General features: G+C 54.2%; 1 protein-coding gene across 1 annotated transcript in view; it reads right to left on the bottom strand.

The window, feature by feature from the left end:
- Positions 1-15,256: 15,256 nt before the first annotated feature.
- The window catches only part of TMEM241 (transmembrane protein 241), a gene marked incomplete at its 3' end in the record, with an annotated part of 49,646 nt that continues 37,407 nt past the window's right edge, over positions 15,257-27,495 (bottom strand). Inside the window, 4 exon segments of the mRNA XM_068165455.1 lie at positions 15,257-15,377; positions 18,663-18,732; positions 20,725-20,759; positions 25,242-25,277. Of these exon segments, the coding sequence (XP_068021556.1) occupies positions 15,257-15,377; positions 18,663-18,732; positions 20,725-20,759; positions 25,242-25,277 (262 nt within the window).

Genomic DNA, 27,495 nt, shown 5'->3' with positions numbered 1-27,495 from the left:
GTCCAGGCATGACCATGGCCACACTTGTACATACCACACACAAATGTGCTTCCTCTGAAGCTGCTGCAAAGCTCAATGTCATGGCTCTTGCTGCAAGGGATCACAGAACCCTGCACAAAAGCTTTCCTCAGGTGGCCTGCACTGAGCCAATCCTTGTAACCTCACTTCCCCAAGCTGCCAGCCCCCCTGTCCTCACAGGCCCCTCTCTCTGTGGCAGAAGCAGTGTGTTGGAATGGCTCCTCAAGCTCCCTCACTGCTCAGAGTAAATCACTCTCTTTATCACCAGGTCATCTCCTCCAAACAGCAGGAGAAAAGCTTCTGATGCAAGTGACCTTTGTTTCTCATCCTGCTGCTGGAATTCAAGCAAGGCCAAGCTTTTTATAGACACAGTATTTGCTTTGTCCCTCCTTTGTTTCTGTTTCTGCATGTTTTCTACCCAGCTGCTAAGATAATCATCAAAAAACACCAGGGAAAGGGATCAGCTGGTGCCACTGGAAACAGGTCCAGCACAAGAATCCAGAGCTACCCAGAAGGCAAAAATGACAGCAGGGCCAGGAGGAGGAGCAGAGGGCTGGAGCTGCTCTGCTCTGCAGACAGCCTGAGAGAGTTGGGGGTTGTGCAGGCTGGAGAGGAGAAGGCTCCCAGGAGACCTCATTGTGGCCTTCCAGGATCTGCAGGGGGCTCCAAGGAAGCTGGGGAGGGACTTTGGAGGGTGTCAGGGAGGGATAGGACTGGGGGGGATGGAGCAAAAGTAGAAGTGGGGAGATTGAGATTGGCTGTGAGGAAGAAGTTGTTCCCCAGGAGGGTGGTGAGAGCCTGGCACAGGTTGCCCAGGGAGGTGGTGGAAGCTCATCCCTGGAGGTGTTTGCAGCCAGGCTGGATGTGGCTGTGAGCAACCTGCTGGAGTGTGAGGTGTCCCTGGCCATGCCCAGGGGCAGGATGATCTTTAAGGTCCCCTGCAACCCTGACAATTCTGTGATTCTATGAACCTCACTGGCACAGGTTGCCCAGGGAGGCTGTGGCTGCCTCCTGCCTGGAGGTGCTCCAGGCCAGGCTGGATGAGGCCTTGAGCAGCCTGGGTTGGTGGGAGGTGTCCCCTGCCCATGGCAGGGGGTTGGAACTGGATGGTGTTTAAGGTCCCTTCCACCCCTACCCATTCAGTGAATCTAAGACATTCCCATCTCCTGCTCAGACTCCTGTGTGGCTGGGTCAGAGCTGTGTGGCTCAGGGAGCTGCTCTGTCACTGTTGCCATGGTGCCACTGTTGCCATGGTGCCAGCATCACCAGGCTGTCCTTTAAGTACCAACAAGTGTCTGGAGAGGTTACAGCATTCTCCCCCTTCAGAGACCTGAGCAAACCCAGCAATGAGCAGTGTGCTCCTCAGGATGCTGGCATGGCCAAGCTCTTGCTGCCTGCTGACTCCAGGGCCTGACAGGCTCCAGTTCAGCCTGTCAGGGAGGGAGGACCCTCAGGGCACATCTGTAAGAGTCATGCAGCAGCCAGGCTGGACATAGCTTTAAACAATGAGCTAACTACTCCAGGTCCCTCTGATGACATCCCTGCTGATCAGCACCCCCAGGTGCTTTCCTGCTGGGCAGCTTCCAGCCACTCTGCCCCAAGGCTGGAGCACTCCTGGGGTTGTTGTGAGCCAAGTGCAGAGACCAGGACAATCAAGACACAGCCTGGGCAGGGACTGGCTTGAGAGCAGCCCTAACAAAAGGCCTTGGGGGTGCTGGGGGAGGAGAAGCTCAGCAGGAGCCAGCAGTGAGCACTTGCAGCCCAGAGAGCCAAGCAGAGCCTGGGCTGCAGCAAGAGAAGTGTGGCCAGCAGGGCCAGGGAGGGGATTCTGCCCCTCTGCTCCACTCTGCTGAGACCACAGCTGGAGCTCTGGGGCCAGTGCTGGAGCCTCTGTGCCAGGAAGGATCTGGAGGGGCTGGAAGGTGTCCTGAGAAGGGCCAGGAGGAGGAACAGAAGGCTGGAGCTGCTCTGCTCTGGAGACAGCCTGAGAGAGTTGGGGTTGTGCAGGCTGGAGAGGAGAAGGCTCCAGGGAGCCCTCAGAGCAGCCTTGCAGGATCTGAAGGGGCTGCAGGAGAGCTGGGGAGAGACTTGTGACAAGGGCTGGCAGTGACAGGGTGAGGACAATGGCTTTGAGCTGGGAGAGGGGAGACTGAGACTGGAGATGAGGAGGAAATTCTTTGCAGTGAGGGTGGTGAGACTCTGGCACAGGCTGCCCAGGGAGGCTGTGGCTGCCTCCTGCCTGGAGGTGTTCAAGGCCAGGCTGGATGAGGCCTTGAGCAACCTGGGCTGGTGGGAGGTGTCCCTGCCCATGGCAGGGGGTTGGAGCTGGATGAGCTTTGAGGTCCTTTCCTCCTCAAGCTGTCCTATGTGAGGACCTGAATCTGGGGATCAGAGAAGGGCAACAAAGCTGGGGAAGGGTCTGGAGCACAGCCCTGTGAGGAGAGGCTGAGGGAGCTGGGGTTGCTTAGCCTGCAGAAGAGGAGGCTCAGGGGGAGACCTTCTTGCTCTCTCCAACTCCCTGAAGGGAGGTTGGAGCCAGGTGGGGGTTGGGCTCTTCTCCCAGGCACCCAGCACCAGAACAAGAGGACACAGTCTCAAGCTGTGCCAGGGGAGGTTTAGGCTGGAGGGGAGGAGAAAGTTCTTCCCTGAGAGAGTTGTTAGCCATTGGGATGTGCTGCCCAGGGAGGTGGTGGAGTCCCCATCCCTGGAGGTGTTCAAGAGGGGATTGGATGTGGCACTTGGTGCCATGGTTTAGTCATGAGGTCTGTGGTGCCAGGTTGGACTTGGTGATCTTTGAGGTCTCTTCCACCCTTGGTGATCCTGTGAGACTGTGCTGCTGGACTGGGTGATCTTGGAGGGCTTTCTCTGCTTCTGTGCAGCACTCTCCTGTTGTCACAGTCCCCAGACACACCTGCAGTTCTCATGCTCCTTGTCAGCCCTGGGAGATGTCAATCACTTTTCTGCCATGACTAACTCAGGACTCCCTGGAGGACATCATTAGCACCAGAAATAGCAAAGGAAGCTTTGGGATGTGTCACCAGGAGGCTCTGAATGATCTGTTAGCAAAAATAGCAACTTTCCATCAGCCTCTCTCCCACATGACACTTGGGGATTTCTGTGCCTGCACAGAGTCTATTTCCTATTGTATCTCCCTCCTCCTGGCTCCTCTGGGAAACCCAAAGCCACAAACAAACAGCTCCCAGCCCAGGGAAGGAAATCTCCCTGCTGACCCTCTTCTGTAGGGCCCAGCAATCAAAACAGAGACACAGCCTCAGCATTGCCCTTCCCTGGTGTGTTTGTGCTGCTTTGGTGGTGAGGTCATGGAAAGAAATCCACATTATTGCTGTTATTAGTAGTATCATCATCATCATCACCACAATTATTACCCTTATTGGTATCACCTTTGTAATCATTATCATTATTAACATTATTATTATTATTATCATTATTGTAATCATTATCACTATTATCATCATTATTATCACTATTATTATCATCATGATCATAATTACTATCTTTATTATTATTATTATTATTATTATTATTATTATTATCACTATTATTATCTTTATTATCATTGTTATCATCATTATTATCATTATCACAGTATCACCAAGGTTGGAAGAGACCTCAAAGATCATCAAGTCCAACCTGGCACCACAGACCTCATGACTAGACCATGGCACCAAGTGCCACATCCAATCCCCTCTTGAACACCTCCAGGGATGGGGACTCCACCACCTCCCTGGGCAGCACATCCCAATGGCCAATCTCTTTAGCAAGAAGAACTTTCTCCTCACCTCCAGCCTAAACTTCCCCTGGCACAGCTTGAGACTGTGTCCTCTTGTTCTGCTGCTGGGTGCCTGGGAGAAGAGACCAACCCCCACCTGGCTACAACCTCCCTTCAGGGAGTTGCAGAGAGCAAGAAGGTCTCCCCTGAGCCTCCTCTTCTCCAGGCTAAGCAACCCCAGCTCCCTCAGCCTCTCCTCACAGGGCTGTGCTCCAGACCCCTCCCCAGCTTTCTTGCCCTTCTCTGGACACCTTCAAGTCTCTCAATGTCCTTCTTGAACTGAGGAGCCCAGAACTGGACACAGGACTCAAGGTGTGGCCTCAGCAGTGCTGAGCACAGGGCACAAGGACTTCCCTGCTCCTGCTGGCCACACTCTTCCTGCTGCAGGCCAGGATGCCCTTGGCCTTTTGGCCCCCTGGGCACACTGCTGGCTCCTGTTCAGCTGCTGTCACCCAGTACCCCATGTCCCTTTCTGCCTGGCTGCTCTCAGCCACTCTGACCCCAGCCTGTAGCACTGCCTGGGGTTGTCCCCTGGTGTTTGGGGCTGCTCCAAACCCCCCCTTCCCCCACCTCCATCAGCAGAGGTTTGATGGGGCAGACAAAGGCACAGGATTGCCTTCCCCTGACGCGGGGGGCAGGTGAAAGCCTCCATTCTTCCTCTGGGACCTGGAGCCCCTCACATGGCTTCACCCCTGGGGGTTGGAGCTGTGACTGGGGGGAGTCTTCATGCCCAGGACAGATTGGCACTGGACACATGGTCTAGGAAAGGCTTCAACAGAGTGACCAGAAAGCAGTCTGTGCTCTCATTTTAGCTCTCATTTTGCTCTCATTTTCGTTCCCATTTTGGGTCACTTTTTGGTTCTCATTTTGGAGCTCATTTTGCTCTCATTTTGGCTCCCATTTTGCTTTCATTTTTCCTCTCATTTTGGAGCTCATTTTGGTTCCCATTTTGGAGCTCATTTTGGCTCTCTTTTTGCTCTCATTTTGCTTTCATTTTTGCTCTCATTTTGGCTCTCATTCTGCTCTCATTTTGGTTCTCATTTTAGTCTCGTTTTGGCTCTCATTTTGCTCTCATTTTGGTTCCCATTTTAGTCTCATTTTGGCTCTCACTTTTGCTCTCATTTTGGCTCTCATTTTGCTCTCATTTTTGCTCATTTTGGTTCGCACTTTAGTCTCATTTTAGCTCTCATTTTGCTCTCATATTTATTCTCATTTTGATTCTCATTTTGCTCTCATTTTGGTTCCCACTTTGGATCTCATTTTGCTCTCATTTTGCTTTCATTTTGGCTCCCATTTTGGTTCTCACTTTAGTCTCATTTTGGCTCTCATTTTGCTCTCATATTTATCCTCATTTTGGCTCTCTTTTTGCTCTCATTCTGGCTCTCATTTTGGTTCTCATTTTGGCCCTCATTTTGCTCTCATTTTGGCTCTCATTTTGCTCTCATTCTGGCTCTCATTTTGCTCCCATTTTGGCTCTCATTTTGGCCCTCATTTTGCTCTCATTCTGGCTCTCATTCTGGCTCTCATTTTGGTTCTCATTTTGCTCTCATTCTGGCTCTCATTTTGGCTCTCATTTTGGCTCTCATTTTGGTTCTCATTTTGCTCTCATTCTGGCTCTCATTTTGGCTCTCATTTTGGCTCTCATTTTGGTTCTCATTTTGCTCTCATTCTGGCTCTCATTTTGGCTCTCATTTTGCTCTCATTTTGGTTCTCATTTTAGTCTCATTTTGGCTCCCACTTTTGCTCTCATGTTGGTTCTCATTTTGACTCTCATTTTGGCTCCCATTTGGCTCTCATTTTGGGCTCTTGCCAGTAACTCTTCCTCTTCCTAACAAGCTGCCTCAAGAGGTTCCTCCTGGAAACAAACTGAAGTCCCTGCTGCAGGTTTCCTGGGCTAACACTAAATGGGACATGGGAATTTGAAGCCATAAGTAACCAGTAGTTTAACATAGGATCCTAGAATGGGTTAGGCTGGAAGGGACCTCAAAGCTCATCCAGTTCCAACCTCCTGCCATGGGCAGGGACACCTCCCACCAGCCCAGCTTGCTCAAGGCCCCAGACAACTTGACTGTCAACTATTCCAGGCTTGGAGCCTCCACAGCTTCTCTGGGCAACCTGTTCCAGTGCCTCACCACCCTCATGCTTCCTAATGGCCAAGTCCAGTCCAGCTTCTCCCAGTTAGAAGCCATCCTCCTGGCCTCTTCTTGTTGCTGAAGACAAGTTTTGACACACAGTTTCCCCCTTCTGTTCATGACTTAAATTATTTGTGCTGTTGGAGACCCTAACAGGTTTCAGCAGCAGCTGAAGATTGGCAGCTTTAACCCAAACAGACTCCCTGACAGCCCTGTCAGACCTCATTAGCATCCTCACCAGATGCTTCTGTTTGTCTGTGTGAGCATTTCCAGTTGTCTTTCCCAGCACATGACCCATGGTAACAGCAGAGCCTTCAAATTACAGAGTCTCAGTCTGCACTGAGTTGCAAGGGACCCTCAGAGGTCATCTTGTCCAACCCCCCTGCACTCAGCAGGGACAGCTCCAGCCAGAGCAGGCTGCCCAGGGCCACAGCAAGCCTGACCTTGAATGTCTCCAGGGATGGAGCCTCAACCACCTCCCTGGGCAGCCTGTGCCAGTGTCTCACCTCTCACTGTGCAGAACTTCCTCCTGGTGTCCAACCTAACTCTGCCCTGCTCCAGTTTCAAACCACTGCCCTCATCCTATCCCTTAAACAAGGAATCTGAGCTCAGCCTCCAATCCTTGCTCCTCTGGGGATGAAATCCATGCAAGGCTCTGCTGAAGCCTTCCCTATTTCTTGGGCTTGGTTTGATTCACAGATCCCTTTGGTGACTCTTTGGCACTGCTCACACATCTCACAGAGCTGAGTGACACAGGCAGAGAGGATCTGCTTCCACAGCAGAAGTGGGGAGAGCATTTGTCACTCTAAATAGCACAGATAGATATCACAGAGGATGACAGCACAGCTGAAACCTGCGCAGGAAGCCAGGCTCTGGCAACAGAGCTGTCAGAAATCATTGCAAGGAAGAACTGAAAGGCCTTCAGACGTTGATCAAGCTGCTGCAGCCAGAAGGAAGGATCATAAAAACAAGCTCCAGCCCAGCCCCAGCTTTTAACTGAATGAAAATGAGAAGGCAGGGAGGCCAAGTCTGTGGGCTTCACAAGGAATGTCTCCTTGGACCTGCAAAGCAGGCCTGAGGAGAGCTCATGGTTCCTTCATTGGTCTGTCAGCACCTATCAAGAGATGAAGTGCTTGGTGGCAAAGATCTCAGCCCCAGGCCATCAGTCCCATAGGTACAAAGCATCTAAATGGCAAACACATGTCCTGACTCCCTGGCAGCACTGCCTGAGGACTGCAGCCTTCTCCTTTCTTGGCTCAGATGCAAGACAAACAGATCCTGGCCTCCAGGGCTGCTCCCTTCCAAGTGCTGGTGAAAATCCCAGTCAGGCTGAGCAATGAAGAGGATGATGCAGAGCACTACTCAACCCAGGAGGAATGCTCATGTGGGAATGCAAAGCTGTTGTTGTGGCCAGAGGGTTGGGCTTTTTTTTTCCCCCTGGATCTCATTCTGCAAGTCCTGCTTCAAACACTCTCTATTTTAGTCTTCATCCACACTCACTTCCTTCCTGTTTTCCCCCCCTGCCTTTTAAAGAAGGGAGTCACACCCATGGATTCCACAGGTTTCTACACTGCTTTCCTGGACTTGGGATGACTTTAGCCACACTAATCAAGAGCTGGCTGAACATGAGCCACTGTGTGCCAACGTGGCCATGAAGGCCACCAGCATGATGGCCAACAGGAACAGGGCAGGGATTGTCTCCTGGACTCAGCACTGGGGAGGCCACAGCTGGAGTGCTGGGTTCAGCTTTGGGCCTCTCACGCCAAGAAGGACATTGAGAGGCTGGAGCAGGTCCAGAGAAGGGCAACCAAGCTGGGGAAGGGTCTGGGGAAGAGGGCTGGGGAGGAGCAGCTGAGGGAGCTGGGGGTGTTGAGTGTGGAGAAGAGAAGGCTGAGGGAGACCTCATTGCTCTCTGCAGCTCCCTGAGAGGAGGCTGGACCTGGTCTCTTCTCCCTAGCCTCAGGTGCCAGGAGAGGAAAAGTCCTCAAATTGTGCCAGGAGAGGTTTAGGTTGGAGATGAGAAGAAACTTCTTCCCTGAAAAGGTTCTCCAAGCCTGGCAGAGGCTGCCCAGGGAGGTGGCTGAATGCCCATCCTTGGAGGTGTTTAACAGAGGCAGAACTGTGGTGCTGAGGGCCATGGTTTAGCCCCATCCTTGGCAGCCTTGATGATCTGAAAGGTCTGTTCCAACCAAAACAATTCTGTGAGCCCTCCCTCCCTCCCTGCCAGGCAATGTGGGGCTGGATCACAGCGTAGCTTCCAGTATCTGAAGGGGGCCTACAGGAAGGCTGGGGAGGGACTGCTCAGGATCTCAGGCAGTGATAGGACTAGGGGGAATGGAATGAAGCTGGAGGTGGGGAGATTCAGGCTGGAGGGGAGGAGGAAGTTCTTCCCCATGAGAGTGGTGAAGCCCTGGAATGGGTTGTCCAGGGAGGTGGTTGGGGCCCTGTCCCTGGAGGTGTTTAAGGCCAGGCTGGCTGAGGCTCTGGGCAGGCTGATCTAGTGTGGGGTGTCCCTGCCCATGGCAGGGGGGTTGGAACTGGATGGTCCTTGGGGTCCCTTCTAACCCTGACTGATACTATGATGATACTATGATACTATGGTAATGCTCCCCAACACCCACAGGAAGGACCATCAGGGATCAGGGTAGGTAAGACTCCTCCTAACCACCCCACACATCAATTTAGAGCTCCTTAGACTTACAAGAGAGCTTTTAAGGATTCTTAGGAGGTGGGGGATCAGTCCCTACTGCTGCAGGCAAGCTGCAGCCCACTTCTTGCTTTCTGCCTATCCAGGCTCTCTTTTGATCCCTGCTCTAACCCTGCTCAGCACCAACAGTGTTTAACACCAGCAGTGCTAAGGTAAGAGTGGAACACTCTGGGTGGTGCTGAATTTTTCAGCCATTCACTGACTTCTAACCCCAAACCAGCTGTGCTCAGCCCTGGTTAGGCCACACCTTGAGTCCTGTGTCCTGCTCTGGGCTCCTCAGTTTAGGAAGGACATTGAGAGACTTAAAGGTGTCCAGAGAAGGGCAAGAAAGCTGGGGAGGGGTCTGGAGCACAGCCCTGTGAGGAGAGGCTGAGGGAGCTGGGGTTGCTTAGCCTGGAGAAGAGGAGGCTCAGGGGAGACCTCATTGCTCTCTCCAACTCCCTGCAGGGAGGTTGTAGCCAGGTGGGGGTTGGGCTCTTCTCCCAGGCACCCAGCACCCACCAGTCTCAGGCTGTGCCAGGGGAGCTTTAGTCTGGAGGTGAGCAGAAAGTTCTCCCCAGGAAGAGAGATTGGCCATTGGGATGTGGTGCCCAGGGAGGTGGTGGAGTCCCCATCCCTGGAGGTGTTTAGGAAGAGCCTGGCTGAGGCACTTGGTGCCATGGCTGAGTTGATCAGATGGTGCTGGGTGACAGGTCGGACTTGATGATCTCCAAGGCCTTTTCCAAGCTGTACATTAAGAGGTGCTGTGCAGGGATGGTTTTGCAGCCATTGCAAATGGCAGCTGCTCAGCTTTGGGGCAGGACATGGCCACACAAGGCCACAAAGCTGAGGAGTGACTTGGGGGTGATAGGTTGGACTTGATGATCTCAGAGGTCTTTTCCCTCCTGGTTAACTCTATTCTATCTGGAGCAGCAGCTCCTCCCTGCTCCTCATGCTGCCTCAGGTGGGTATGACTGAGGCCCCAGATCATCCTTATGGCAAGCTTTAAAGCTCACTAGTGAAAGCCATTGGGAAGCCTGCTGGGTTTGTGAGTGTTGCAGACAGACCTCATGTCCTTGTGACCATTCCCCTCTTTCAACTCACTCATTTGAGCACTGGGTTAGAAGCTACAGCAGGGAAAGGACTCATCTGCTCTGCTAACCTTCCTGAGCCAGATAATGAAACCATGGCCATCAACAAACAGAGGCTTGGAGGCTGAAGAAGAGATTAACTTATCACAGGGACACAGGGACAGATCTTTGGTTGCTCTAAGGGCAGAACATTTCACAGTCAGGAGTGGCTTAGACCAAACTTTGTTTAACTCCTGCCTAGATTTGGCCACAGCCCAACAGATCTAGAAACTCTTGAACTTTGGGAAAGCTTTGATCCACTCCAGACTTCATGGCTCTGATCCACTTCAGCTGGGAAGGACCCAAGGCAGCTGGGAAGGACCCAAGGCAGCTGGGAAAGGCCCAAATCTGCTTCAAATGTATTTCCCAACCCATGTTTGTCTGCATTTCTTTTCAGATAGGTCATGAACAGCACACACAGAACAATTCCTCCTCACCCACAACATCCAGCAGCAGAGCCAGCTACTGCCATCCCCAACCCAGAGTGGTCAAAAAGAATCACAGAGTCACAGAGTGTGAGGGGCTGGGAGGGACCTCCAGAGCTCACCCAGTCCAACCCCCTGCCAGAGCAGCATCACCCAGGGCAGCTCACACAGGAACACATCCAGGTGGAGTTGGAATACTTCCAGAGAGGGAGACTCCACAACCCCCCTGGGCAGCCTGCTCCAGGGCTCTGTCACCTCACAGGGGAAAATCCTTCCTCCTGTTTCCATGGCACTTCCTCTGCCTCAGCTTCCACCACTGCCCCTTGTGCTGGCATTGGGCATCCCCCAGCAGAGCCTGGCTCCAGCCTCTGGGCATCACCCTGCACAGCTTTAGCAACAGCAAGGAGCTCACCCTCAGGCTCCTCCTCTCCAAGCTCCAGAGCCCTCAGCTCCCTCAGGCTCTCCTCAGGAGGAAGATCTTCCACTGCCTGCAGCAGCTCTGTGGCTCTGTGCTGGACTCTCTCAAGCAGTTCCCTGAGGTCCTTCTTGACCTGAGGGGCCCAGAGCTGGACACAAGATTCCAGCTGTGGCCTCAGCAGGGCAGGGTAGAGGGGCAGGAGAACCTCTCTGACCTGCTGCCCACAGCCCTTCTAATCCAGCCCAGGATGCCCTTGGCCTTCTTGGCCACAGGAGCACATTGCTGGCTCAGGGGCATCCTCCCATCCACATCTGACCCAAACCCTAGGCTTGCCATCCCCTCCTGACTGGGTCAGGTGGCAGCTCCTCAGGGTGGAACACCAACAGCAACTGGAAGGGGAAATCATGAACCTTCTCACTGCTCTGGTGAGGAAGGGCTGAGAGAATTTGGGCTTTGTAGTCACAGCCCTTCTAATGCAGCCCAGGATGCCCTTGGCCTTCTTGGTCACAGGAGCACATTGCTGGCTCAAGGTCAACCTCCCATCCACCAGAACCTCCAGGTCCTTTTCCCCTTCACTGTTCTCCAGCAGCTCAGGCCCCAGCCTATCCTGCTCCATGAGGTTGTTCTTTCCCAGGTGCAAGACTCTCCCCTTGGTCCTGCTGAACTTCATTCAATTTCTCCCTGCCCAACTCTCAGCCTGTCCAAGCCTCACTGACTGGCAGCACAACCTCCCAGTGTGTCAGAAGAGAACAAAAGTCAAAGAGCAAGCTCTAGAACAGGTGGCAAGGAGAAAGCTGAGGCAGTAAAACTGCACAGACTGAATCGCAGAGTTTCATTGGCAGAGGCTGCCCAGGGAGGTGGTGGAGTCCCCATCCCTGGTGGTGTTCCAGAAACCTCTGGCCATGGCACTTGGGGAGATGGTTCAGTGGCCATGGTGGGGCTGGGCTGATGGTTGGACTTCTCCAACTGAAACAATTCCATCATTCTATGAATGTTTGGAAGGAATTCAAGCTGGTGAGAAGCTCTGTGACTTGGTGGTGTGGAATAGCTTGCAAAGCATGCAACAAGCAAGACCACTCCCTTCAAGTAGGAGTGCAAGGAGCTGTATCTGGGCCAGGCCAGTCCCAGGCACAAGTACAGGCTGGGTGCAGAGTGGGGTGAGAGCAGCTCTGAAGAAAGAGCCTTGGGGGTGCTGAGCAGCTCCCCAGGAGCCAGCAGTGCCTCCTGCAGCCCTCAGGCAGCTGTGTGCTGGGCTGCAGCCAGAGCAGGGTGGGCAGCAGGGCAGCAGAGGGGATTCTGCCCCTGGGCTCTGCTGAGACCTCACCTCCAATCCTGCCTCCAGCTCTGGTGTCCCCAGCAGGAGAAGGACACAGAGCTGCTGGAGTGAGTGCAGAGGAGGCCACAAGGATGCTCCAAGGGCTGGAGCAGCTCTGCTGGGAGCACAGGCTGAGGGAGCTGGTGGGGTTCAGCCTGGAGAGGAGAAGGCTCCAGGGGGACCTCAGAGCTGCCTGCCAGGACCTGAAGGGATCCTGCAGGAAGGCTGCAGAGAGACTTCTCCTGAGGGTGTCTGGAGCCAGGCCAAGGGGAAATGGATTGAAGCTGTAGGGTTAGACTGGATCTTGGAAAGATCTTCAGTATCAGGGTGGTGAGGCTCTGGCACAGGCTGCCCAGGGAGGCTGTGGCTGCCTCCCCCCTGGAGGTGTCCAAGGCCAGGCTGGATGAGGCCTTGAGCAGTCTGGGCTGGTGGGAGGTGTCCCTGCCCATGGCAGGGATGGTTGGAGCAGCTGATCTCTACAGCTCCTTCCAACCTAAGCCATTCTATGACTTTTGTTATCCCCAGAGAAGCCACAGACCCCTCTGGCTGCAGCTCTTAGGCAGGAGCTGCACTATGGCAGTGCACTGCTGGCTGTTGCTGTGGTGCAGCTTTGTTCACTGCTGCAGGGAGGCTATGGTCACAAACCACACAGGAAGGTTGTGGTTTTCAGACAACACAACTCCAAGTGATGACACCCAGCAGAGCCTGACCAGCAAAAAGGAGGTTGAGAAGCTCTTCTGGTGGCAGCCAGGCCCTGGATCCACAGATCACAGGATAGCCTCAGCAGGAATGGCCCTCAGGAGGTCACTGAGTTCTGCAGGGGTTTCATAGATTCATGGAATGGTTTGGCTCTGAAGGGACCTTAAAGATCATCCAGTTTCAACCCCCCCTGCCATGGGCAGGGACACTTCCCACCAGCCCAGCTTGCTCAAGGCCTCATCCTTGAGCATCTTCAGGGAGGGAGCATCCACAGCCTCCCTGGGCAACCTGTGCCAGTGTCTCACCATCCTTATACTGAAGAACTTCTTCCTAATCTCCAGTCTCAGTCTCCTCTCCCAGCTCAAGCCACTGTCCCTCAGCCTGTCACTCCCAGCCTTTGTCACAAGTCCCTCCCCAGCTTTCCTGGAGGACCTTCAGGTACTGCAATGTTGCTCTAAGGTCTCCCCAGATCCTTCTCTTCTCCAGGCTGAACTCCAACTCTCTCAGCCTGTCCCCATAGGGGAGGTTCTGCAGCCCTCTGATCATCTTTGTGATGTCCTCTGGACCTGCTCCAGCAGCTCCATGTTTGTCTCACTGGGTGTTGAAAACCTTCACAGCAGCTGCCCAGCCTCCCTGGGCAACCTCTGCCTCTGCCTGACTTGTCCTCAGGGTGAAAAGGTTTTTCCTCATCCCCAGTGTGCAGCTCTCTTGTTTCACCCTCTGCTTGTAACCTCACCCCTGCCACCCAGCCCTTCACACAGCACTGACAATAGCCTGGACCTGTCTTGATCATTTCCCCACAGCTACTGGGTGGCTGCTGTTTGTTGGGTGCTCCCAAAGCTGTCTCTCTTCCAGGTTGAACAAGCCTGGTCCAGCAGCTGCTCCTCACAAGTATCACAGTCTCACAGTACAACCAAGGTTGGAAGAGACCTCGAGGATCACCAAGTCCAACCTGTCACCACAGACCTCATGACTAAACCATGGCACCAAGTGCCACATCCAATCCCCTCTGGAACACCTCCAGGGATGGGGACTCCACCACCTCCCTGAGCAGCACATCCCAATGGCTAACAACTCTCTCTGAGAAGAACTTTCTCCTCCCCTCCAGCCTAAACCTCCCCTGGCACAGCTTCAGACTGTGTCCTCTTGTTCTGCTGCTGCTTGCCTGGGAGAAGAGACCAACCCCCACCTGGCTACAACCTCCTTTCAGGGAGTTGGAGAGAACAAGAAGGTCTCCCCTGAGCCTCCTCTTCTCCAGGCTAAGCAACCCCAGCTCCCTCAGCCTCTCCTCACAGGGCTGTGCTCCAGACCCCTCCCCAGCTTTCTTGCCCTTCTCTGGACACCTTCCAGCAGCTCAACATCATTCCTAAACGGAGGAGCCCAGAACTGGACACAGGACTCAAGGTGTGGCCTCAGCAGTGCTGAGCACAGGGCACAAGGACTTCCCTGCTCCTGCTGGCCACACTCCTCCTGATGCAGGCCAGGATGCCATTGGCCCTCCTGGCTGCCTGGGCACACTGCTGCCTCATGTTCAGCCTACCATCAATCAGCACCCCCAGGTCCCTCTCTGCCTGGCTGCTCTCAGCCACTCTGACCCCAGCCTGTAGCTCTGCCTGGGGTTGCTGTGGCCAATGTGCAGCACCTGGCACTTGGATGTGTTCAGTCTCCTGCCCTTGGCCTCTGCCCATCTGTCCAGCCTGTCCAGGTCCCTCTGCAGGTCCTCTCTACCCTCCAGCAGATCAACTCCTGCCCCCAGCTTGGTGTCATCAGCAAATTTACTGATGATGGACTCAATGCCCTCATCCAGATCATCAATAAAGATGTTAAAGAGCACAGGGCCCAGCACTGATCACCACTGGGGCCTGGCTGCCAGGCTGGGGGCAGAGTGGCTGAGAGCAGCCAGGCAGAGAGGGACCTGGGGGCGCTGGTTGATGGTAGGCTGAACATGAGCCTGCAGTGTGCCCAGGTAGCCAGGAGGGCCAATGGCATCCTGGCCTGCATCAGGAAGAGTGTGGCCAGCAGGAGCAGGGAGGTCCTTGTGCCCCTGTACACTGCACTGGTTAGGCCACACCTTGAGTCCTGTGTCCAGTTCTGGGCTCCTCAGTTTAAGAAGGACATTGAGAGACTTGAAGGTGTCCAGAGAAGGGCAAGAAAGCTGGGGAGGGGTCTGGAGCACAGCCCTGTGAGGAGAGGCTGAGGGAGCTGGGGTTGCTTAGCCTGGAGAAGAGGAGGCTCAGGGGAGACCTTCTTGCTCTCTCCAACTCCCTGAAGGGAGGTTGTAGCCAGGTGGGGGTTGGTCTCTTCTCCCAGGCAAGCAGCACCAGAACAAGAGGACACAGTCTCAAGCTGTGCCAGGGGAGGTTTAGGTTGGAGGTTAGGAAGAAGTTCTACACAGAGAGAGTGATTGCCCATTGGAATGTGCTGCCCAGGGAGGTGGTGGAGTCACCATCATGGGAGGTGTTCAGGAGGAGACTTGATGGGGTGCTTGGTGCCATGGGTTAGTTAATTACCTAATCAGGTGTTGGATTGGTTGATGGGTTGGACACGATGATCTTGAAGGTCTCTTCCAACCTGGTTGTTTATTATTATTATTATTATTATTATTATTATTATTATTATTATTATTATTATTATTATTATTATTATTGTTATTGTTATTGTTATTATTACCTTGGCAAGGAAACTCCATGCTGCATATTGCCCTGAGGTTGTGCTGCTTTTGAGCTTCACTGTGTGCAACATCAGAAAGAATCCCAGCAGTCCACTGCAAGGCATGGAGAAAGCTTGTTAACAAAGCACCTGAACTGCAACCAAGCAACCTCTTGACAAGCATCTTGGGGGGGTGTCCTAATGCAGACCTGAAGCATTAATCCCCTCTGGAGAGAGAAAAGTTGGCAGACAAAGAGCTTGCATCACCTCCAGACACCACAGGCTTTGTTCAGGCATTGACTAAAGGCTGAGTAAAGTCAGGCTGCTGCTCTTCAGGCTGCTCTCTAATCACAGTATCACAGTCTCACAGTATAACTAAGGTTGGAAGAGACCTCAAGGATCATTGAGTCCAACCTATCAACACAGACCTCATGACTAAACCATGGCACCAAGTGCCACATCCAATCCCCTCTTGAACACCTCCAGGGATGGGGACTCCACCACCTCCCTGGGCAGCACATCCCAATGGCTAATAACTCTCTCTGGGAAGAGCTTCCTCCTCACCTCGAGTCTAAACCTCCCCTGGCACAGCTTGAGACTGTGTCCTCTTGTTCTGGTGCTGGGTGCCTGGGAGAAGAGACCAACCCCCACCTGGCTACAATCACCTTTCAGGTAGTTGTAAAGGGCAATGAGGTCTTCCCTGAGCCTCCTCTTCTCCAGGCTAAGCAACCCCAGCTCCCTCAGCCTCTCCTCACAGGGCTGTGCTCCAGACCCCTCCCCAGCTTTCTTGCCCTTCTCTGGACACCTTCAAGTCTCTCAATGTCCTTCTGAAACTGAGGAGCCCAGAACTGGACACAGGACTCAAGGTGTGGCCTCAGCAGTGCTGAGCACAGGGCACAAGGACTTCCCTGCTCCTGCTGGCCACACTCTTCCTGATGCAGGCCAGGATGCCCTTGGTCCTCTTGGCTGCCTGGGCACACTGCTGGCTCATGTTCAGCCTACCATCAACGAGCACCCCCAGGTCCCTCTCTGCCTGGCTGCTCTCAGCCACTCTGCCCCCAGCCTGTAGCTCTGCCTGGGGTTGCTGTGGCCAAAGTGCAGCCCCTGGCACTTGGACTTGTTGAATGCCATCCTGTTGGCCTCTGCCCATCTGTCCAGCCTGTCCAGGTCCCTCTGCAGAGCCCTTCTGCACTCTAACTGACCAACATCTGCTCCCAGCTTGGTGTCAGCTGCAAACTTGCTGATGACTGACTCAATGCCCTCATCCAGATCATCAATGAAGATGTTAAAGAGCACAGGGCCTAGCACTGATCCCTGGGGCACACCACTGGTGCCTGGCTGCCAGCTGGCTGTGGCACCATTCACCACCACTCTCTGGGCTCAGCCTCCAGCCACTTCCTAACCCAGCTCAGAGAGCTGCTGTCCCAGCCAGGGGCTGACAGCTTGGCCAGGAGTTTGCTGTGGGGGATGGTGGCAAAGGCCTTGCTGCAGTTCAGGCAGACCACATCCCCAGCCTGCCCCATAGCCACCAGGCAGTGTGACCTACTTGCCATGGAACAACTTACTCATTAACCCCTACCTGCAAGCTGCTGGTGGTGTGGCTCCCCCACCCTTTTGTGCCAAAAAATAACATTATTTAGGCTGGGGGGGGTTGGTTATTTGGGGGTTTTGGGGGAGGGATTTTTCTGGTGGTTTTGTTGTTGTTGTTGATTTGGTTGTGGCTTTTTATCAGGGAAACTACTTCAGACTGCTATTTTATCCCTCCTTCTCATGGAAAAGCCAGAGATAGAAGTAAGAAAAATCCCTAGCAGTCAGGAAAGATTTTTTGCCAGCAGTTGGCATGATTTGTTCATTGTTATTATTATTTGCCCCTGAAATAAAGGCTTGGGGGGGGGGGGGGAGGGAAAGACAGGAATCCATTGTTTTGAGATAATGAAGACCTCAGGGGTGACCATGAGCCAGCAATGTGCTCCTGTGGCCAAGAAGGCCAAGGGCATCCTGGGCTGGATTAGAAGGGCTGTGGGCAGCAGGTCAGAGAGGTTCTTCTGCCCCTCTACCCTGCCCTGGAATCTTGTGTCCAGTTCTGGGCCACTCAGCTCAAGAAAGACCTCAGGGAACTGCTTGAGAGAGTCCAGCACAGAGCCACAAAGATGCTTGAAGGCAGTGGAAGATCTTCCTCATGAGGAGAGCCTGAGGGAGCTGAGGGCTCTGGAGCTTGGAGAGGAGGAGCCTGAGGGTGAGCTCCTTGCTGTTGCTAAAGCTGTGCAGGGTGATGCCCAGAGGCTGGAGCCAGGCTCTGCTGGGGGATGCCTAATGCCAGCAGAAGGGGCAGTGGTGGAAGCTGAGGCAGAGGAAGTGCCATGGAAACAGGAGGAAGGATTTTTCCCCTGTGAGGTGCCAGAGCCCTGGAGCAGGCTGCCCAGGGGGGTTGTGGAGTCTCCCTCTCTGGAGGTATTCAACCCCCACCTGGATGTGTTCTGTGTGAGCTGCCCTGGGTGATGCTGCTCTGGCAGTGGGATGGACTGGATGAGCTCTGGAGGTCCCTTCCAGCCCCTCACACTCTGTGATTCTCTGGGAATCATAGTTACATTATCCTGTGAGTACTGCTCCATTGGTCAGTGAACTTTTGCTACTCCAGCTAAAGGAATGCTTGGTAAAGCTTTTCCCTTTCATCCCCCAAGAGCATTCTGCCAAATAACAAGCTGTACAGGCAGCTAAATCCAAGCACACTCAGACACTGCTGAAGACTAATACCTCATAATCACTGCAAACAGCAGGTTTTACAAGGCCTTAATCCCACTTGAGAAGCATTTAAGAGAGGGTATTTTTCCAGAAGCTTTGCTACCTTAGCTAAAAATCCTTCTCCTGGTGCCTTGGGAGCTGTCCTGAGCAGAATGCACTCACCCCAATGAACACACATCCTCCCAGGACAAGGGGCTATGGATGGAAACCCCAGCACAGGAGGTTCCAGCTCAACATGAGGAGGAACTTCTGCACTGGGAGGGTCCCAGAGCCCTGGAGCAGGCTGCCCAGAGAGGTTGTGGAGTCTCCTTCTCTGGAGCCTTTCCAGCCCTGTCTGGATGTGTTCCTGTGTGACCTGTGCTGGATTCTACACTCCTGCTCTGGCAGGGGGGTTGGACTTGATGATCTCCAGAGGTCCCTTCCAGCCCCTAACATCCTGTGAGCCTGTCCCAGCACCTTCTAAACCTCAGGCCACCAGGTACATGGCCACAGAGAGAGAGAGCCACCAAACCTCTGCAGTTTCACTGGCTTATGCCAGCAGACAGCAGAGCCACTAAGGTTTTGCATGCCCCCAGATTTGCAGCTGAGAGTCAAGGCTGGGGGTCAGGGGGCTCTCTTATTCTGAAAACATCCACACATCCTCCTCTGGAGAGGTTACCTGGCACAGCAGCTGCCATGAAACCTGTAGAAGTACAGGAATGGGAAATCCAAGGCACTGAAGAGATCACCTGGGGGACAAAGCAATATACTCAGTGGAACATAGAGGGGGGGGGAAATTAGCCACTGTGAGAGGCAGGGGAACAGCAATTAGATGAACATTTAACATTCCCTGGAGCCTTTACAGCTGGCTGCTCTCTCATTCATGATGCTTTCCACATTTCTGCTGTGTTTAATGATTTCCCTCTGACCTTGCTTCCAGCCAGAGCCTGCCTGTGGCTGACCCCCTCCCTCGAGGTGTTCACAGCCAGCCTGGAAAAGCAGAGCTGAGGAGGAGTTTGCTCCAAGGGCTTGCAGTGAGAAGATGAGAGGGGATGGCTTCAAACTGGAAGAGGCTGGATTTAGATGAGGAGTTAGGCAGCAGTTCTTCCTCAGGAGGGTGGTGAGGCCCTGGAAGAGGCTGCCCAGAGAAGCTGTAGAGGCTCCAAGCCTGGAGGTGCTCAAAGCCAGGCTGGATGAGGCCTTGAGCAAGCTGGGCTGGTGGGAGGTGTCCCTGCCCATGGCAGGGGGTTGGAACTGGATGAGCTTTGTGGTCCCTTCCAACCCAAACCATTCTATGACTCTACAGAAGGGGAAAGGTCTACATCAGAATATTCTTCGCTAGTATTCAGAAGATCCTCCTGAAGCAACAGCTGCCAGAGGACAGATGTGCATCACATCCACTTCTTTTATTGCCAAGCTCATGACAGCTCCTCCTGAGGCAACAGGAAACACAGGCAGATGTTGTCTGCTTCCCCTCTGGCTGTTGAACTCTGTCACACAGTGCTGGTGGAGAGGTTTAAGCAGATCCAAGCAGAGCTCTCAAGCACTTCCTTTCCAGGAACCTGGGCCCTGGGTGTTCTTGGGAGTAACAGCTCCCAGCAGCTCTCTGGCCTTCAGGCTCTGCAGATTTGGAGGAAGCTAAGCTCCATCTTTCACTGGTTGAACTGCAGGCCTGTGCCTGTCTGAGTGGGGCAATGCTACACAGGCAATATGCACCAGCAGGCAGAAGGCAGAGAGAGCATCTGCTGAAATGCTCCTTCCTGGGCTTCTCTGCCTGGGGAGGACTGCTGAAAGCCACAGACCACCACTCTTATCCTTCTAACCATCAAACCATGAATGTGATAGCAATATCAGCCACCATCAAACACTCCTTTTCTCCAGGTTAAGCCTTTAGTTACTTCAAATGCTGCCACGGGCTCAAGCCCTGGGATCTCCCTTATGCAAGCAACCAAACACAGAGTCATAGAATCAGAGAATTGTCAGGGCTGGAAGGGACCTCAAGGATCATCCTGCCCCCCTGCCATGGGCAGGGACACCTCACACCACAGCAGGTTGCTCACAGCCACATCCAGCCTGGCTGCAAACACCTCCAGGCAGGAGGCTTCCACCACCTCCCTGGGCAACCTGCGCCAGGCTCTCACCACCCTCATGGGGAACAACTTCTTCCTAAGGTCTAATCTAAATCTCCCCTCCTCTAGCTTGGATCCATCCCCCCCAGTCCTATCCCTCCCTCATACCCTCAAAAGTCCCTCCCCAGCTTTCTTGGAGCCCCCTGCAGATCCTGGAAGGCCACAATGAGGTCTCCTGGGAGCCTTCTCCTCTCCAGCCTGCACAACTCCAACTCCCTCAGGCCGTCCTCATAGCAGAGCAGCTCCAGCCCTCTGCTCCTCCTCCTGGCCCTCAAAATCTCTGCACAGCACTGAGGGCAAAGCAGAGAAGGAAACTCAGTTCTGTATGGACTGCTGGGACACTGCTCTGAAGTGGGAGCACTTCTGTACCATGTTCCACCTCAAAAGCTGCTCTTTGCTGTCTGTCCCATGCTGCCTTGCCAAGGTGTTAGCAAATCCCATGCCAATCACACCATATTCCACACCCTTCTGTCCTCTTCCTACAGGACAGCTTCTCACTGGGCATACCCCTGTTGAATGCCAGGGGTAAAACCCTACAGCAGGGTTTGACCTCTATAACCAGGCATGGAAAGGAAAGGGAAGCTAGGAAAGGAACAACTCAATCCACTTTACCTGCTGGATGGGATGCAGAGGCCAACAGCACCACACTGAAAAGGGAAAAAGCAGGTTAGTTGTGTGCCAGAGAATGCATCAGATGGCCTGAAGGCCAGGAACTGACAGCTGGGGGTTTGCTGCTCTCAGGGTGAACCTTCCCCCAGGGAAGTAGCAGAGCTGAGGGGAAAGCATCTGCTTGAACAACCAAAAGAAGCTGCTTGGGAAGGACACTCTGGAGACACCTCATACAACCTCTCACCTGAAACAGATCTATCACTGAGGGGCTGGAGCAGGCCCAGAGGAGGACACCAAAGCTGGGGAAGGCTCATTGTGCCCTGTGCTCTGCACTGCTGAGGCCACACCTTGAGTCCTGCGTCCAGTTCTGGGCTCCTCAGTTCAAGAAGGACATTGAGAGACTTGAAGGTGTCCAGAGAAGGGCAAGAAAGCTGGGGAGGGGTCTGGAGCACAGCCCTGTGAGGAGAGGCTGAGGGAGCTGGGGTTGCTTAGCCTGGAGAAGAGGAGGCTCAGGGGAGACCTTCTTGCTCTCTCCAACTCCCTGAAGGGAGGTTGTAGCCAGGTGGGGGTTGGTCTCTTCTCCCAGGCAAGCAGCACCAGAACAAGAGGACACAGTCTCAAGCTGTGCCAGGGGAGGTTCAGGCTGGGGGTGAGGAGAAAGTTCTTCCCTGAGAGAGTTTTTGGCCATTGGGATGTGCTGCCCAGGGAGGTGGTGGAGTCCCCATCCCTGGAGGTGTTCAAGAGGGGATTGGATGTGGCACTTGGTGCCATGGTTTAGTCATGAGCTCTGTGGTGCCAGGTTGGACTTGGTGATCTTTGAGGTCTCTTCCAACCTTGGTGATCCTGTGACTCTGTGAAGAAGCATTCCTCAAGGGGACAGTTAGACAACTGTGATACTGTGAGGCTGCAGTGAGGTGGGGGCTGGGCTCTGCTCCCTAGTCTCAGGTGACAGAAGGAGAGGAAATGGCCTGGAGTTGTGCCAGGGGAGAGGAGGCAAAATGTCTTTGCTGCAAGAGTGGTCAGGGCTTGGCAGAGGCTGCCCAGGGAGGTGGTGGAGTCCCCATGCCTGGAGGTGTTCCAGAGAGCTGAGGCCATGGCACCTGGGGCCAGGGTTTGGTGGCCATGGTGGGGCTGGGTTGATGTTGGACTGATGATCTTGGAGAGCTTTTCCAGCTGACTCAGTTCTCTGGTTCTGTTGTGTTCCCATACAACTTCAGCTACCATTCCAAGGAGAGAGGTCAACCTGTACAGGATGTGGAACACCTAGCTAAGCCTCTCTCTGTCTTACCTGAAACAAAGCCTGACAGAAGTCTCCTGGAAGCCAAGCAGAGCCAATGTGCTGACTTCCATGGCTCTCTGGGGGCAGGACTGAGCTCTGGGGCTCTTCTGAACAAGAAAGCCCAGGTGAGCCTGGGCAGTGACTCAGGCTCTTCTGCTAACTACCACATAACAAAACCACTTTTATCTCCCCAGATCAGGCAAACTATTGCAAGTCTGAACGGCTCAGTGCCACCCAGGGCTCTGCAGGCTGTTTGCTCTGGGTGCTCTGTAAGCACTGCCTCCCCTGCTGGCAATTCCCTACAAGTTCTGGTCTCTGCAGTGGGCTGCTGCCAGGGAGTTACCCTGTACATATTGTTTCTGGAAGTGACAGACCACTGCTGCACAGGGTGATGGGAAAGAAAATCCTGATGAACACCTCCTTCCCTCCCCAGGTGCATACTGGCATCTCCATTCACAACCACAGCCAACAAACCCAAGGCACTCAGCTTAGCTCTCTTCTTTCTTCCAGTGAGCGTCCTGCTGGCCAAGCTGTCAGCCCCTGGCTTGGATGGGAGCACACTGCACTGGGTTAGGAACTGGCTGGAGGCTGAGCCCAGAGAGTGGTGGTGAATGGTGCCACAGCCAGCTGGCAGCCAGGCACCAGTGGTGTGCCCCAGGGATCAGTGCTGGGCCCTGTGCTCTTTAACATCTTCATTGATGATCTGGATGAGGGCATTGAGTCCATCAGCAGTAAATTTGCAGGTGACACCAAGCTGGGGGCAGGAGTTGATCTGCTGGAGGGTAGAGAGGCTCTGCAGAGGGACCTGGACAGGCTGGGCAGATGGGCAGAGGCCAAGGGCAGGAGATTGAACACATCCAAGTGCCAGGTGCTGCACATTGGCCACAACAACCCCAGGCAGTGCTACAGGCTGGGGGCAGAGTGGCTGAGAGCAGCCAGGCAGAGAGGGACCTGGGGGGTACTGGTTGATGGTAGGCTGAACATGAGCCTGCAGTGTGCCCAGGCAGCCAAGAGGGTCAATAGCATCCTGGCCTGCATCAGGAAGAGTGTGGCCAGCAGGAGCAGGGAGGTCATTCTGCCCCTGTACACTGCACTGGTTAGGCCACACCTTGAGTCCTGTTTCCAGTTCTGGGCTCCTCAGTTTAGGAAGGATGTTGACTTGCTGGAATGAGTCCAGAGAAGGGCAAGAAAGCTGGGGAGGGGTTTGGAGCACAGCCCTGTGAGGAGAGGCTGAGGGAGCTGGGGTTGCTTAGCCTGGAGAAGAGGAGGCTCAGGGGAGACCTCATTGCTCTCTCCAACTCCCTGAAGGGAGGTTGTAGCCAGGTGGGGGTTGGTCTCTTCTCCCAGGCAAGTAGCACCAGAACAAAAGGACACAGTCTCAGGCTGTGCCAGGGGAGGTTCAGGTTGGATATTAGGAAGAAGTTCTACACAGAGAGAGTGATTGCCCATTGGGATGTGCTGCCTGGGGAGGTGGTGGAGTCACCATCACTGGAGGTGTTCAGGAGGAGACTTGATGGGGTGCTTGGTGCCATGGGTTAGTTGTTTAGGTGGTGTTGGATTGGTTGATGGGTTGGACACCATGATCTTGAAGGTCTCTTCCAACCTGGTTTGGTTTATTCTAAATAAAGGTTTATTCTAAATAATGGTTTATTCTGCTGAAGAAAGACTGCAGCACTGGGAGCTGGGGGTTCTCTAAGCCAGCCAGGGCTGGAACTGAGAACATACATCAGAGATTCACAGATTCATGGAATGCCTTGGGTTGGAAGAGACCATCCAGTGTCGACCCCCTGCCATGGGCAAGGACACCTCCCACCAGCACAGCTTGCTCAAGGCCTCATCCAGCCTGGCCTGGAACCCCTCAAGGGAGGGGACATCCACAACCTCCCTGGGAAAGCTGTTCCAGTGTCTCACCTCCCTCACTTGGATTAATTTCTTCCAAATGGCTCATCTGAATCCAACTCCTTCCAGTTTGAAGCCACCATCCTAGCACTCCAAGCACTTGTATAAGGTCCCTCCCCAGCTCTCCTGGAGCCCCTTCAGGTACTGGCAGGCTGCTCTGAGGTCTCCCCAGAGCCTGCTCTTCTCCAGGCTGAACAGCCCCAGTTCTCTTAGCCTGTCCTCATAGTGAGGTGCTTCAGACTCCTCTAGACCCTCTTTGTTGCCTCCTCTGGAGCCTCTTTGTTGCCTCCTCTGGATCCTCTTTGTTGCCTCCTCTGGACCCTCTTTGTTGCCTCCTCTGGACCCTCTTTGTTGCCTCCTCTGGGTCCTCTTTGTTGCCTCCTCTGGATCCTCTTTGTTGCCTCCTCTGGATCCTCTTTGTTGCCTCCTCTGGACCCTCTTTGTTGCCTCCTCTGGGTCCTCTTTGTTGCCTCCTCTGGGTCCTCTTTGTTGCCTCCTCTGGGTCCTCTTTGCTGCCTCCTCTGGGTCCTCTTTGCTGCCTCCTCTGGATCCTCTTTGTTGCCTCCTCTGGACCCTCTTTGTTGCCTCCTCTGGGTCCTCTTTGTTGCCTCCTCTGGGTCCTCTTTGTTGCCTCCTCTGGGTCCTCTTTGTTGCCTCCTCTGGACCCTCTTTGTTGCCTCCTCTGGGTCCTCTTTGTTGCCTCCTCTGGGTCCTCTTTGTTGCCTCCTCTGGACCCTCTTTGTTGCCTCCTCTGGGTCCTCTTTGTTGCCTCCTCTGGGTCCTCTTTGTTGCCTCCTCTGGATCCTCTTTGTTGCCTCCTCTGGACCCTCTTTGTTGCCTCCTCTGGGTCCTCTTTGTTGCCTCCTCTGGGTCCTCTTTGTTGCCTCCTCTGGGTCCTCTTTGTTGCCTCCTCTGGGTCCTCTTTGCTGCCTCCTCTGGGTCCTCTTTGTTGCCTCCTCTGGGTCCTCTTTGTTGCCTCCTCTAGGTCCTCTTGGTTGCCTCCTCTAGGTCCTCTTGGTTGCCTCCTCTAGGTCCTCTTTGTTGCCTCCTCTGGACCCTCTTTGTTGCCTCCTCTAGGTCCTCTTTGTTGCCTCCTCTGGACCCTCTTGGTTGCCTCCTCTGGACCCTCTTGGTTGCCACCTCTGGAGCCTCTTGGTTGCCTCCTCTGGAGCCTCTTGGTTGCCTCCTCTGGAGCCTCTTGGTTGCCTCCTCTGGACCCTCTTTGTTGCCTCCTCTGGACCCTCTTTGTCCTCCCTGTGCTGCTGCTCTCCCTGCTCTGGCTGCAGCCCAGGGCATGGTTGGCCTTCACAAACCCAGCTGTGATGTATCAAAGGCTTATTACCTGCATGCATAGTTGAGGTACTGTTGGTCCAGGTCACTGGGAGAGAAGGGAAAGAGAAAAAGGTTTCTTTTTAGCACTGCAGCTCTTTGCTGTCAGGGATCAGCCCAGCAAGCAGCACTGTGGTACCACCTAATGCTAGGGACTGCCTTGCACCATGCTCCCAGTAGCCAACAGGACCATTATAGGATCATTATATACACCCATAACCTGTGAATGTGATCACACTGCCATGAGGTCAGACAGCATGCTCACTTGCACCTCATGTGCACAATGCTCCTGTTGGGACTGGCAGGGGGAGGCTCATTGAAAGGGAAGAATCACAGACCCATAGAATGGGCTGGGTTGGAAGGGAGCCCCAAAGCTCAGCCAGTCTGACCTCCCCACAGCCAGCAGGGACATCCTCCACTGGAGCAGGTTGCCCAGAGCCCTGTCCAGCCTCTCCTTGAATAGCTCCAGGGATGGAGCCTCAACCACCTCCCTGGGCAACCTGCTGCAGTGTTCCAGCAGCCTCCTGCTGCAGAACTTGTTCCTCACATCCAATCTCAATCTGCTCTGCCCTACTTTCAAACCTCTGCCCTTGCTCCTATCCCTGCAGGCCTTTGCAAACAGTCTCTCTGCAGCCCTCCTGTAGCCCCTTCAGGTCCTGGCAGGCTGCTGTTAAGTCTCCCTGGAGCCTTCTCTTCTCAGCCTTCTCACAGCTCCCTCAGCCTGTCCTCATAGCAGAGCTGCTCCAACCCCTGAGCATTTTCAGGGCCTCCTCTGCATTCTCTCCATCAGCTCCAGGTCCTGAGGGCTCCAGCCCTGCTCACAGCACTGCAGGTGAGGTCTCCCCAGAGCAGAGCAAGGTGGCAGAATCACCTCTCTGGCTCTGCTGGCAGCACTGCTTTGGATGCAGCCCAGGCTGTGATTTGCCTCCTGTGCTGCAAGCTCACCCTGCCTGCTCCTGGCCAGCTTCTCTTCCACCAGCACCCCCAAACAGTCTCTCTGCAGCCCTCCTGGAGCCCCTTCAGGTACTGGCAGGCTGCTATTAAGTCTCCTCAGAGCCTTCTCTTCTCAGCCTTCTCCAGGCTGAACAACCCCAAGGAACCCCCAGAGCAAGCTAAGCCCTGGCAGAGAGCTGGCAAATGGTTCACAGCTCCATGAGCTGCTCCACACTCTGTGCAGCCAGGGGCAGGCACACACAGGCACCAGGCAGTGGCAGCCTCTCCATCTCCAGCCACACAGAGCTGCAGAGCACAGCCTGGGCAGGAGTGATGCCAGCTGCTCCCCAGACACCCACTGTCTGCCTGAACCTCTGCCACACACAGGGGGTTGGTGCAGGGCTTGAAGGTGTTTAAGGCACTCATCCACTCCTGTGCTGTGGCAACACAGAGTGCAGGCTGGAAGGGACCCCAGGGAGCACCTGCTCCAACCTCTGCAGCTGACAGCAGAGCTGAAAGGAGCTGGCCCAGCACCCTGCCAAGCTGAGCCTTCCAACTGCCCCATGGAGGGGACTCCCCTGCTGCCCCTGGGAGATGATTCCACTCTCTGACTGCTCTCAGGGGCAAACATTTTCTCCTGCAGTGCCATGGGAATGTCCCCAGCAGTGCCTTGGCCCCATCCCCCCTTGTCCTTCCCATGGGGCTCCTTGGACACAGGGAGTCTCCATCCCCCTGGCAGCCTCCCTTTAGCTGCTGCTCCATGGTGATGAGGTCTGCCCTGAGCCTTCTCTTCTGCAGGCTGAACACACTCAGCTCTCAGCCTTGCCTCACACAGCAGGGCTGCCAGGCCTCTCAGCACTCTCCAGGCTGGACTAAGCCAGCTCTGCCTTGAGAAGAGAAGGCTCAGGGGTGAAGAGAAGGCTCAGGAGACTCCATGGAGCACTTGTGAGACTGTGTGGCTAAGGCAGATGCTGACAGATTCAACCCAAACAGCTTACCAGGCTAACACAAACTGACACTTCCTCTTAATGTCTGTGCCAGTAAGTGCAGAACTGAGTCATCCTCCTTTGCTAATACAGTCTGAAACTAGCTCAGTGTTTGAGCAGGCAGTGTAACTATCCATACCCATACACCAGTGTGATCTGCACTCAGGCTCTTCTTGCAAGAGGAGTTCTTAGTGCTGAACCACAGCATCACAGAATCACCCAGGTTGGAAGAGACCTCCAAGATCACCAAGTCCAACCAATCACCCAACTCTACCTAATCAACCAGACCATGGCACCAAGAGCCTCATCCAGGCTCTTCCTAAACACCTCCAGGGATGGGGACTCCAC

This window comes from Melanerpes formicivorus, unplaced genomic scaffold (genome assembly GCF_026170545.1).
Source record: "Melanerpes formicivorus ecotype bairdi unplaced genomic scaffold, bMelFor1.0.p_v2 SCAF_89, whole genome shotgun sequence".
Taxonomy (NCBI): Eukaryota; Metazoa; Chordata; class Aves; order Piciformes; family Picidae; genus Melanerpes; species Melanerpes formicivorus.
This window is presented reverse-complemented; position numbering and strand designations above follow the sequence as displayed.